Source organism: Schistocerca americana, chromosome 3 (genome assembly GCF_021461395.2).
Source record: "Schistocerca americana isolate TAMUIC-IGC-003095 chromosome 3, iqSchAmer2.1, whole genome shotgun sequence".
Lineage (NCBI taxonomy): Eukaryota > Metazoa > Arthropoda > Insecta > Orthoptera > Acrididae > Schistocerca > Schistocerca americana.
This window is the reverse complement of record NC_060121.1, coordinates 814,707,346-814,719,922: the sequence shown is the minus strand read 5'-3', so window position 1 is coordinate 814,719,922 and position 12,577 is coordinate 814,707,346. Positions and strand designations below refer to the sequence as shown.

General features: G+C 41.9%; 1 protein-coding gene across 1 annotated transcript in view; it reads left to right on the top strand.

Annotated features, from left to right (window-relative positions):
* Positions 1–10,359, top strand: part of LOC124607366 (sugar transporter SWEET1-like) — a 189,646-nt gene extending 179,287 nt beyond the window's left edge. The window contains exon 6 of the mRNA XM_047139679.1: positions 9,950–10,359. Coding sequence (XP_046995635.1) covers positions 9,950–10,036 — 87 coding nt within the window. The 3' untranslated portion in view covers positions 10,037–10,359. The remainder of the gene's footprint in view (positions 1–9,949) is intronic.
* Positions 10,360–12,577: the final 2,218 nt, after the last annotated feature.

The following is a 12,577-nucleotide window of genomic DNA, read 5'->3' as shown; positions in this document are numbered from 1 at the left end:
TTATCGGAAGGTCCTTAGCCAGATTACAAATAGAGTCCATGAGTGGCTTGTGATCTGTTTAGATTGTGAAAGGTCATCCCTCGAGGTCACTATGGAAATGTTTAATTGCCTCGTGCACAGCGAGGAGCTCACGGTCGAAAGCCGACGACTTCCACTGGCTCTTAGTCAGTTTATTGGAAAAGAAGCGTAGGGATTGGGTGGAGTTGGCAGTGTGCTGTTGTAAAACAGCGCCCACAGCTGAGTCACTGGCATCAGTCATGATCGAGGCATGGGCCTCAGGGTTAGGGTCTGCGTGTGTGACGGCATTACCAATGGCAGTTTTAAGGTTACCAAAGGCGTTGACCATGGGTTTGGTCCTCTTCAGCTTCCTTTCCCCCGTGGTGTTTTTGTCGGAAAGAACATCGGTGCATTTGGACAGAGGGAGCTTGAGGAATGTGGCAGCAATAAAAGTTTGCCATACCCAGAAAATGACAGAGCTGAGCGTAATCCTCAGGGAGAGGAAGATCAAGTAGGGTTTTGACATGAGAACTTGTCGGTCAGAGGCCGTCGGCAGAGACAGTATCGCCTAGGAAGGTAACTGATGTGGAACACGGTGGAGATTTATCGTGGTTGATCACCATGCCATTGGCAGTGAGGGCTGAATGGACTGCATTGGGCTGAACTTGATGCTCCTCAGCAGAGGAGGAAAAGATCAATATATCATTTAAGTAAGTATAAACAAACGTAGAGGGAACAAACTGGAATCAATCAACAGCTGCCACGTCTGGGCAGCATTTTTCAATTCATAAGTCATGTAACAGTATTCAAATAGGCTGAAGAGTGTTGTGATGGCCATCTTAGGAATATCCAGTAGATGTGTAAGGATCTGATGATACACCTTGGAACAATCGAAAATGGAGTAAAATTAGAACCATGGAGTAATTGCATGAAATCCTGGATATGTGGGGTGCAGTAGTTATCGATAATGGTGCAAGCATTAAGGGATCTGTAGTCCCCACATACGCGTAAGGTGCCGTCCTTTTTGGGAACAAGATGAATACCAGTAGCTATCGGAGGGGCAGAGGACGCCCGATGTTGACAGATCCTGAACGATCTCTTTCGCGTGCAGAAGTTTGGAAGTGTTAAGGCACCTGGTCTTATTATAATGAACAGGTGGGCCATCGGTGGTGTGAATCCTATGACAAGTGCCATTACTGATGGTTGATACTTGCTTAGGAGGGTCAGAAATAGAGGTCAAGAAGCTGTCTGCTGGCAACTGACCTTGGGGAACTGGGGCAGCATAGGCTGAAGTCTGCAATGGAAGACATGGTGCAGGAGTGGAGCACGCAGATGCATCTTGTAGATTTGTCTGCAGCGGTGAGGAAATGACAGCAGTTGGTGGAATGCTCGACACGGGCAGATTGGTAAGAAGACACTGCAGAGGCATGTGATGAACCGCCTCGTTGCAGGTCTGCAGATAAGCGATGTATGGTACGCCATGCATGTGACAATTCAGCGGAGGTAGAGGCAATGCGGGTGCATAAGGCATCATTCTGGGTACGGAGTTTGTCGATTTGACAGCACACGTCCGACAGGTCAGAGAGCTGTGTAGTAATGCGCTCTACCAAGGGCTCACATGTGGAAAGCATAGCCAAGAAGTCAGAGAACGGAGTCATGCTGAACTCGAGTGAGCACGGAACTGTAGAGCCTGATGCATGGTGGCCTGCAGGTCTGGTGAAAGTTCGTAATGGTGTAGAAAATCCAACCTGATCACAGGTTCATCCACGTCGGCAACGTGGAATGTCCAAGGGTAGGTGTGAACCGGTGATAGGTGAAGCAACATCTTGAAGTAGCCATAGACCGCAATAGGAGAGCGATTGGCGGTGATCAAGGCGAGGGTAGAAGTGATAGTGCATCGGCAGCGTGCTTGGCCAGGATTACGCTAATGTTGGCGCCATTGTCGACGAGAAATCGGATGTCCATTGACATGTCTGTGGCATAGAGGCGTTGCGTCGCTGAAGCGAATGGGGCAGTGTCACCTGATAGGTGCTGTGAAGGAATGTGGCACCTAAACATGCCCATTGGTCTCGTTTGGGTAGGTGCAAGGCATGCAGCAGTTGCAGGTGGCATTCCCTTAAGTAGCGTGGAACCAGCACAGTGGGTAGGCCAGTTGGCGGGGTGGTGTGGTGCGGGAAGGGGCCGCAGCTGACTGAATCTGGGACAGTAGCCAATCAGGTTGCTGCTCGGGCAAGGTCAGCGGCTGTTGGGAGCCTGCTGGCAGTACCCCCTGTTGGCCGCTAGGTGGCAGCTCCTGACTGGCAGCTGAGGCGCCGAGGTAAGTGCTCTAGCCTCTGCCGGCAGGGTGCGGAACCAAAGGTGCAGGCATGCCAACTGAGTGTGATAGGGATGTCATTCGTGACAGGTGGTGTCGGTGATGAATGATAGTGTAAGCCTGATCTGCCACGTGCAACCAAATCTCGAGTGGGTCGGTGACATGAGACTGTAGATGAAGTTGCAGATCCAAAGGCATTTCGACCATCCACAACATCCAAAGGACAGAGTCAGGTAATGCTGGATCGCTGATTAATGCACGTAGGCGCACCAAAGCTGCGAAGGAGTGTGGTTGATGAGATGCTCCTCATGAATAATGTGATGGATAGCCTCCACCAGAGGGCAGTAAAGGTGCTCGATAATTAGTTCTTTGGCTGTTGAATATTTGTACGAGATGGGCAGTGAGAGAATCAAGTCACTGATGAAGACCGTATGCGCATGCTCACCAGGCAGACAAAACAGACGTAGTCATCTGAAATGCCGTGGATGTCCTGTAGGTGGTCCACTAAGGCGAACCAAGTTTTTGGATTGTCTTTTCGCAAAGCAGGTAGCTTAGGGAACCTGCCAGGTAACATGTTGAGGCAGCACCGGCACATGGAGATTGGTGCGTGCAGAACAGGACGCTTCCTACTCCGGAAGTGCGGTAGCGGTGAATGATATGTCACCCGAGGTCTTTCTGGGGCGGTGGCCGCATGCAGCACATGGTGTGGAAGGAATGGGTGTATAAGTTGGCACGGTGTGTCCAATCTGCAAGCCTGATGAAGAACCTGGTGCGGGTTCAATGGCCGGTGCCGTTCCAACAGCGGGCAGGCTGTGCGGTTGCGGCGAAACAATTGTGTGTGTGTGGGGGGGGGGGGGGGGGGGGGTGCTGGTGCTGATCCAGTAACCGCTGCAGGTGGAACAGCTGGTGCCATTAAGAAAGTGGGCAGAAGGCAGTCGTGGTGCAACCACAGTGCGGCGTTGTGGAAACCAGCATGGTCAAAGCGACCAGCGTCGCCGAAACAGCGTGCTGCGACACTACGTATATTAGAATGTGCTACCCCATGCATATAAATGTTCAATTCACAGTTCTGGAAATTCATTGGCGCAACAAACCATCCCGAAGGTAATTATGTGGATGAAGGATAAACCACAATGTCGTTAAGGGGAAGGTTGTCTACATTGTTGTTAGGCGACGTGCAATGTCCATGTTGTGGCTGTTGTGCTGCCACGCTGGGCGGTGGCCATGTTGTGCCGGGTAAGGTTAGGTGGTCACCAGCATGGCCGGGTGTAAATAATTGTCCACTTTTAACCAAATTCAAACCAGGTACACTTGTCCCCTTGTGGTCGTTAGGTACACTTGTCCACTCGTGGTAGCAAGCCACATAGTTAATGGGGCCCATTACACTTGCACTGAAAGACAATGGTGGATCCACTGTGGCAGAAACAATGTGGGCTGGCACACGAAGTTCGTAAATGATGAAAACAAGCACAAAATAACTCGTGATAAGACAATGACAATGTCGGGGTCACCATGGTGGTTATCACATAGGATCATACTAAGTATTGAATATGCATTTATTAATCACTGATATGTAACAAACAAACATGGCAGTAGAAAAAGTTACGCACCAAAAGATGCACTAGAACAAAGCGGTTCAAAGAAGCCAAAGTCACTAAGATAGGGTGCTCTGCGCCAGAAACGCCACAAGGTTTTTCATTAATAAAAGAAATATATATATTTCGAACATAATTTGAAAAAAAATTATTATGTTAAGGGGCTAAAGCAAGGTGGGTCTTTGTCATCTTTTATTACTTTAATTGCTGTGGATTTAAGTAGACTGCTCTTTATATCTTGGACCACTAACCATTGTTGCTCTGCATTTGTTGGATTTGATCTAAATGTTTACAGTTGTTAGTGACTGTCTTATCAGTTCAACCAACCGTGAATACTTTCCTAGCTTTCTTGATCATCGTTTTGCCACTAATCTGTCTCTCGTCAGTTACACACTCCAAAAGATCGGTTTATCTGTGTCGAGAGAGATCGAAAGAATTCTAGTTGTTTGATGCAGTTGTCTGACCATGTGTTTTGTACTGCATCACAAGATTGTTTGTCCTCACTGATGGTAATGTAAGTGTAATTTTCCCAAATGACACTGGGCAAATTAAAGTTGTCACCTACTACTATCAAGCGTTTAGGGAATTTCTGTGGAATTTAGGCCATCTTGGACAGACTGACTGATATGTATGATCTGGGTTTTGGTAGAAACATCTAATTATTAACCAAGTCCACCATCCCTTGTTACTCTTGTCCCCATGAGTTCACAATCAGATTCATTTGGGACCTTGTTATTTAAACCTAATCCTGTAAAGATTTCCACTTCTTGGTGTTTCTAATCTATTTTTCTGATTTACGATCATCTACATCTACATTTAAATCTACATTTTGTAAACCAGCTTGCAGTGTGCAATGGGCAGTATTTCTTCCATCACTCTCCCCCTCCACCCATCTGTTCCATTTGCAAATGCTGCATGGTAAGAACATCTGCCAGTAAGTTGCCATATGAATTCAAATTGTTCTAATTTTCCTTTTGTGGTCATTTTGCAAGATACATGGGAGAAAGCAGTATGTTACTTGGCTCTTCTTAGAATGTATGCTCTCATAATTTTAACAACAAATGTCCAAAATCTGCACTACACCTCTCTTGTAGCATGTGCGATCTGAGTTGGATGAACGTCTCAGTGATGTTCTCACATTTACTAAGTGAATCTATGACAAAATGTGCTGCTGTTCTGTGGACCTTCTCTATCTCCTGTACTAATCATGACTAGTAACGGTCCCTGGGCTGACAAACACTACTGAAGAATCAGTCCAATGAGAGTTTTGAATTCTTCTTCTTTCCTAATGGTTCTCCTGTCGAATTTCAGCCTGTCACCTGGTTTCCAACTAGGTTTGAGGAAAAATAGCTTAGATAGTCATTGACTTTTTAATTGTTCACTTAATAATTTCTTGGATGCAATCACAGATGTTAATCTGCCAGGAAGTGTCACAGGTCTGTATGGCTGTTCTACTGTAGGTTACACTGGACTAGACATTCTGTATTTGTTTCTCTTTCCAGTAATAAATTTGTTTCAACATTGGTTTCTTGTTTTGAGATGAAAGACTTTAAATTTTTATGAACATTTTTAATTTCAGAATAAACATTTTCAAAGACATTTTTGTTTGTCTCCCTATCAGAATCTACTCCCCCCCCCCCCCCCCCCCTCCCCCCCGATTACATTACTCAGCTCATATATTTCTCCGTTTTTGTTTCTAGACTTATAATTCTTTTTCCAAGTTTGTTAACCTCACTGTGTACTATTTGTACATAATGACTCAAATTTGAAATTTTTGTGTCAAGGTGTTCTACAGCATCTTGATTTTTTTTCACTCTTAACTGTAATTGATTGTTCTAAATTCGAAACCATTGATTTTGAGTATTCTTTGTTTCATAATTTCTAACGAATTTTCACAGATTCAACAACTGCAGCTGGAACAGATTGACCCACCTATAACATCATTCTTTTTATATCTGATCTCCTTCTTCTGACGGTTCAAATGATTCATCCTCCTCCTTCGCCATTACATTAAAGTTCCCCACATGCAACACATCCTCACTATCCCTCACTTGTTCTGATTCAACCTTTGGCTTGCAAATAAGTCATTTTTAATAACTGTTCTGTTTTAATAACTGTTCTTACATAGTTTCAAAAAAATCACACAAATATGTTGATCAAAATAATGTACCACTTTTGCAACCTCATTACGGAGACTTGGAAACCATCCGAAGAAAGAAATATAGATGTCCTGGAGAGTTTTAATATAAAAAGTTTTGTTATTAAAACTGGAATTAACTTGCAGGTCAACAGTTACATTCTACACATGCACAGGGGTGCTTTTAACTGAAACGGCAAATGGTCTCAAAAACAGTTGCAAGATTGTCAGTGTCAAAAAAACCTTTGTAAAACTATCCTTGTACGTAATTCTTTCAAGGCCACAATGAATTCTTAAAACCTTGCGTTTCCTCTAACACCAGTCAGCTTAGGGAATTGGACTGTCTTTGTCAGAATTTGTCCCTTCTACAACTTGGTTTTCTTTTGAAAGTCATACCCATCAAATCAGAAAGAATTTACCTTGCAATGTCTTACTCTGGGCAAGTGTCAAGTTGAGTTCACTTAAAATGTGAGGTCTGCAGTCAATTCCAGATATTCTAATTTTCATTCCTACACTCCTTTTTCCTTCATAAATTCAACATAGTGAGTTTTAAACCAAAAGTAATTCCAGACATACTTCACAGTAATATGTGAAGTCTCCACACTCTTCATTCAGTTCCATCAAAAATTGATTCAAATGACAATGGCATAATGCGTGTGACATCAGAAATTTTAGTATTCATACCACCAATTTCTTCACATCCCGAATGCCTGCAAATTCAGCACACATTGCTTCTTGATGTAGAGAACAATTAATCCCATCTGTCGATCACTATAATTTTTTGCCCTTTCAAAGTCAACTAAATCTTTAAATTCTTTCTGCATGGTATTGTAAAGTCGTTTCATAGGCAACATGCAGTAACCACTGCATGGTATTGTAAAGTCATTTCACAGGGAACATGCAGTAACCATCGCTTATGTGAATTGAGAATTCTCATCTGCCTATTCTGTCATTCCCATTTATTTTAAAGGATTGTGAAGATAGATTGCTAGATGGCCTCTTTTTGTGCAACAGCCAATGGACCTGTGAACGTCTGTCATACCATGAACAAATAGCGAAGGTTGAACAGCAATGACACCACGAGTCTGCCGAAATCAGAGTTTTGTCAACCGAAAAATGCCACATCACAATGTTAAATGAAATGTTGCGCTGTTCTAGGTACTTCCATGAAGGACAGTGCAAAACGCGCTGCACACATGACGTTTGGCACACGATGACTGGCCCTGAGTTACGGAAACATTAAACAAATCATAATTATTTTAAATGTAAATGACCTCAAATGGAATTACAATTTTGAGGTTGCCAAAAATACAAAAATAATTATATTTTCTGAAGAATGATTTGTTTTATGTTATCTTCATGTTTTCTTTTTGTAAATATATGACTGTTGTAGATATGTTGCCAAAATTATACCAAATGCATAATTACAACTTGTATAGTAAGTATTCTGCATCACATGGTGACAGTAAGTCCCATTACAGGGCGTATCTGTGGTTGTTTTGACAATGTGGGATTCCGCTTCTTCTGTCAGGTTGGTGTTCTTTCAGAGGCCCATGTGTGATTCCTCGTCTGGTGTTTCAATCCTGAGGTGATCTCTGTGTACAGCGGACCTTGAGGCACAGTAGGAATTTCTAAGTGACCACTGTATTGGGGTTTCTTAGTTTTGTACAGGCAGTCATAATCCTTTGGCTTGCATAGATAAGCCTTCCACTAGTGTATACTGTTATTAATGTCGTCGACTAGCTGCTTGTACATGTGCTTTTCTCTGAATGATTTTGGATCCACCTGATTGAAAAGTTGTGCAGCACTGCAAATTCATGTGGTTATTAATGCCTTTCATCGGACACAGTTTCTTGCTGGTTGTGTCGTGTGCCTGTCTGCAGTTCGTGCAGCATATTGTGTCAGTGGTGCACCAGGTTGTTAAGTAGACCTCACCGCATGTCACTTTCGCTTTCCCGTGCTTATATGTATGAACATGAGACAAGTGTAGCAGATTCTAACTGATAACACAAAGTTGTTCATTGCACATCATGTCCCAAGCAAATAGATGTACTGAGGAAGTTGCTCCCCCATGAGGATTAGCATATATGATTCTGATTTAATTTCAGACCTAACATTGACATGGAATATTGCTTTTGGAGGTATTAATGCACCAATAACTTTTGTTGCAGGTATTGATTCTGTTAAAACATCCTCTGTCGATACATCAATGTCAACTTCACAAATGACACGCTAACTGTGGGCCTAATGATTTGGAATGTAGGCTTTTTTTTCTCTTTCGGACATTTGACAGTGCTATGCAGTTACCTGCTGTCATTCTACTAGTTTCATCATAGTACAACTTGGGTACTTCTTGATGCAACAATTTTCCTACTTGCATGAGATGGATATTGCCAACATTTGACTCTATTCCTCCTAAGCAGACATACTGTCATCTGCAAGTAGTTGGTTTGTCGAGGTACTGTATATGATGAAATTATGGTTCTTGATGCTGTTATCTTCTTCACTGGTGACTTTGTATCCTAGTTTCACTATTTCCTTATCGTTCTGTTTGCTATGTTTAGTCACTTCCTTTTCCAGTGGTAAGTGTGTGTGACTGTACTGTCACCTGCTTCTTCCTACTGAGTGTGTTCTTAGTCATGGTGGCTACAGCACTCTGGCACTCATAGATCATCTCAGCATCTACTGTGTCACCATGGAATGTACTTAAAATTTCAGTTACTGCTTCTGTGATGGCTGACAGCTGTCCTTCCCAGTTTGTTGTTCCGCCCTTTCTCAGTTGCAGTTGAGGTATTTTATCTCAGGCACTACTTCGATTGGTATGCATGACAGCTACCCTCTAATACTGAATGTACTAATTGAGAAATGCATAGCAAAAGTTTGCTTCCAGGAAGCAACATGTGGTGCACTTTGTGACACTTGTGTTGTCAGAGAGTCAGAATACTGATGCTTTGTAGTTGTTGGTCTGTAAATATGATCATGGGAACAGTACAGCAAAAAATGCCTACACGGAATAAATGTAGCTCAGTGTTAATACTCTTGCATTTCATTTCTATGCAAGACAAGGGTGAGAAAAGAATGGTTACAAGCTGTGAACAACAACTTGAAGTTTATTGCACCTCTTGCTCGTGTACTATGAGTCGCCTCCTGATTCAAAAACGTCTCCTTGATATACCTTCATGAAAAGTGTTCTTGGTATTTTATGACATTTGTTAATCAGTGGACAGGAGGTGAATAACAATGTGGACATTTTCAGCAAGATGGAGTTACAGTGAAAATAGCATTATTGGCAAGAATTCTTGAGGTATTTGATGAGGAGAGGTCAGTCAGCAAAGGTAGTAAAATTTCCTGGCCTCAAATATTACATGGTCGCTCTCCACATGATTTTTACCTGTGTGGTAAGTTAAATGATTAAGCATACACAAATAATTGCCACACATTGGAAGAACTACAGCAGAACAAGCAGAATGCTATTGCTACTCTCTGCCAGGCAAAGTGCAACATGGGCCTCACAATTTCATAAATAGTGCTCAACACTGTGTCAATATCAGTGATTCCCATTCTGGTAACATTGTGAAAAGTAACTCTCCTGTTCATTAACTTGGGCAATGTATTTTGTGCCAAATTTATAATAATTTTCTTATGTATTGTCAAGTATTCGTAAAACAGCAAGAGGCCTGTCATTCTTCCTAACTGTTGTGTGATCAGCAAACCACATACATAAAACAGAGCTGTGAATACACTATGTTTTGCAGCATGATATATTGTGGTTAAGCATTTGTAGACCAGTTCCAGTTAGTCAAGTATAATATTATATCAGTCTTAAACAACACTCGTTAATAGTAAGTTTTCGTGTAATTTGTAATTGTTACAGTGTGGTTCTAATAATCTCTCTTATTTTTGCAGATTGTAAATGTAATTGGTACACTATTGAGCGCATTTCAGCTCTCACTTTTTGTTATATACCGTGACCAACCAGTGCAGGCAGAGTGAAGAGATCGCAGTGAAAGGACACCATCTTTGCACCGAAGAGAAGTGCAATGTATTTATTATTGGTTGTTTATTTTTTGTGTTATGAGCAGAAAAGAATGAAATGACTTACGACTGAGAAACTTACATCCATAACTGTTTTGTGATAAGATTTTAAATTGATGTACCTGAGGAAAACTAGATACTCTGTTGAAATGGGAAAAATCTTCTTTCAAATACACGTAATTTTTAAAGGCTTCATGTAAATGGCTGTGAGATAATTATATTTTATATGAGACTATATTTTACTTGTGGTTAATAAATTTGGCTTTATCTTATGTAGAGAATTGTGCTTTTGTTTCTGATAATTTTTTACTTTACAACTTCAGTTTTCTTATGTATTTGTGGTTCACAAAGTATGAGACTTCATTTGAAAGTCACAGTCATTGTTTGATTCAGAAGATTTTGTAAAAGCAATTGACAGCTATCGGTCTTCTCGTTGGTTTTAACATTTTCAGATATCTTAATTCTCGAAGAAAAGGGCGATGAGTCATAAAACAAGTGGAAATTCTGTAATGCCACTAAGAGATGGTGATGGGGGATTCTAATGCCAGAGATGGAAAATAGCTAAAAACATATTCTGCAATGGGAGGCTTTGGTTGTTGTACCAGAAATGACAAGGGTCATACTTTAATAGAATTTGCCTAAAATTACAGCATGTTTACTCTTGTGGGATTTCTGTTCGGTTATAGCCCAAGGAAGCACACTCATTTCTGTAAGACTGTATATTTCATTACAGACGTCCTCATTACAAAAAGTCGTACAGCCTACTGAACAAGCAAGATGGCATGGGCCGTCAGGTTAACAGAGTCAAAGAACTTGCGATGGCAGAGATACCGTATTTACTCGAATCTAAGCCGCACTTTTTTTCCGGTTTTTGTAATCCAAAAAACCGCCTGCGGCTTAGAATCGAGTGCAAAGCTAGCGGAAGTTCTTAAAAATGTCGGTGGGTGCCGCCACAACTTAGTTCTGCCGTCGAATATATGTAGCGCTACACAGGAATGCTTTGTAGGCACAAAGATAAATACTAGCGCCAAAACCTCTGCGTCCGTAAATAAATTAAAAAGAAAGGTGTAAGACAAGCTTTTTTTCTCCGCGCCGAGTTTCGACCACTGCATTTTCCTACATTATCCAATGAAGTAAACACAAATTCCGTATTGTTCATCTTCGAATGTAGCACCATTTCAATGTACTACGAAAACCCGACTGGCAAGAATGTTTAGGATGTTTGTCAATATGGCCAACTCTACGTTCTAAATTTTTTCCTATCTGTGAGAAGAGATGGTTGCTAATAGGAACTTTTATAAATTGTGAATCACATGCAGTATTCTCGTCACCATAAGAATAATACGAATATAAACATTTTGCCATGTATTGTTTCGTGTTTGCTGCTATCTGCTGGCCGCAGTGGTCTAGCGGTTCTAGTCGCGCAGTCCGGAACCGCGCGACTGCTACGGTCGCAGGTTCAAATCCTGCCTCGGGCATGGATGTGTGTGATGTCCTTAGGTTAGTTAGGTTTAAGTAGTTCTAAGTTCTTAAACCACAAAACTAGAGTGAGACAACAGCAAACGCGGAAGAATATACATATCATGTCATGTTTATATTCGTATTATTCTTATGCTAAACAGTGATACAGTCAGAAATGAAGCGAGGCAATTGACTAGATTTTTAAATCTAAGATGCCTCTAATATCTGTGCAGAATGTAATGTACTAAAGAGGCGCCTGCAAAGATTTTCAAACGGAGAAAAATTTTCGCTAAACTCTCGTTCAGAACATCTTCTATCATACGCGGTCTATCATTTGGTTCTTGTTGATCATTATCAAAGAAAGCAGCAGTGTAAGTAACAACAAGTAGCAGTCTCTTGCCATTGTTTCGCTAGTGAGACGATTCCTCTCTTTTTTTTTCTTATTATTGTAAGCGGCGGTGGCGTGCACAAAAGCAAGCCATGCCGCGAGCGGCGACAGGCCGTAAACACGCAGTATCAGAGTACGACAAACAATGCATGACACAGTACAGTAATGCATTTTCAGCGTAGAGTGACGTAAACACCTATAACAAAGAAAACTGCGCTTATCAGATCAAAGAAAAATAAGCAATCAATTCAAAGCAGATGAAGCACGTGAAAAAGAAAGGGTACCCATATAAATACGGACGGAGCGCCTGACGCATAGCAATGGCTACCTGGTAAAGCTTAACTGCTAAGCTTACGACTCGAACCAAACTACTGTAGCTGTATCATCATTCATTCGACTTAAATTGTCTCATATTACAGTGGACCAACTTTGTTTCGATCTGGAGACGCGGCCTAAAACTTTTCTCTCCCCTTGAATTTCGAGTCTCAAATTTCAGGTGCGGCTTAGATTCGGGAAATTTTTTTTTCCTTGATTTCGAGTCTCATTTTTCAGGTGCGGCTTAGATTCGAGTGCGGCTTAGACTCGAGTAAATACGGTATGTCGTTCGTACTTGATGACACCCATTTCCCGCCCCCCTCCCCCCCCCCACA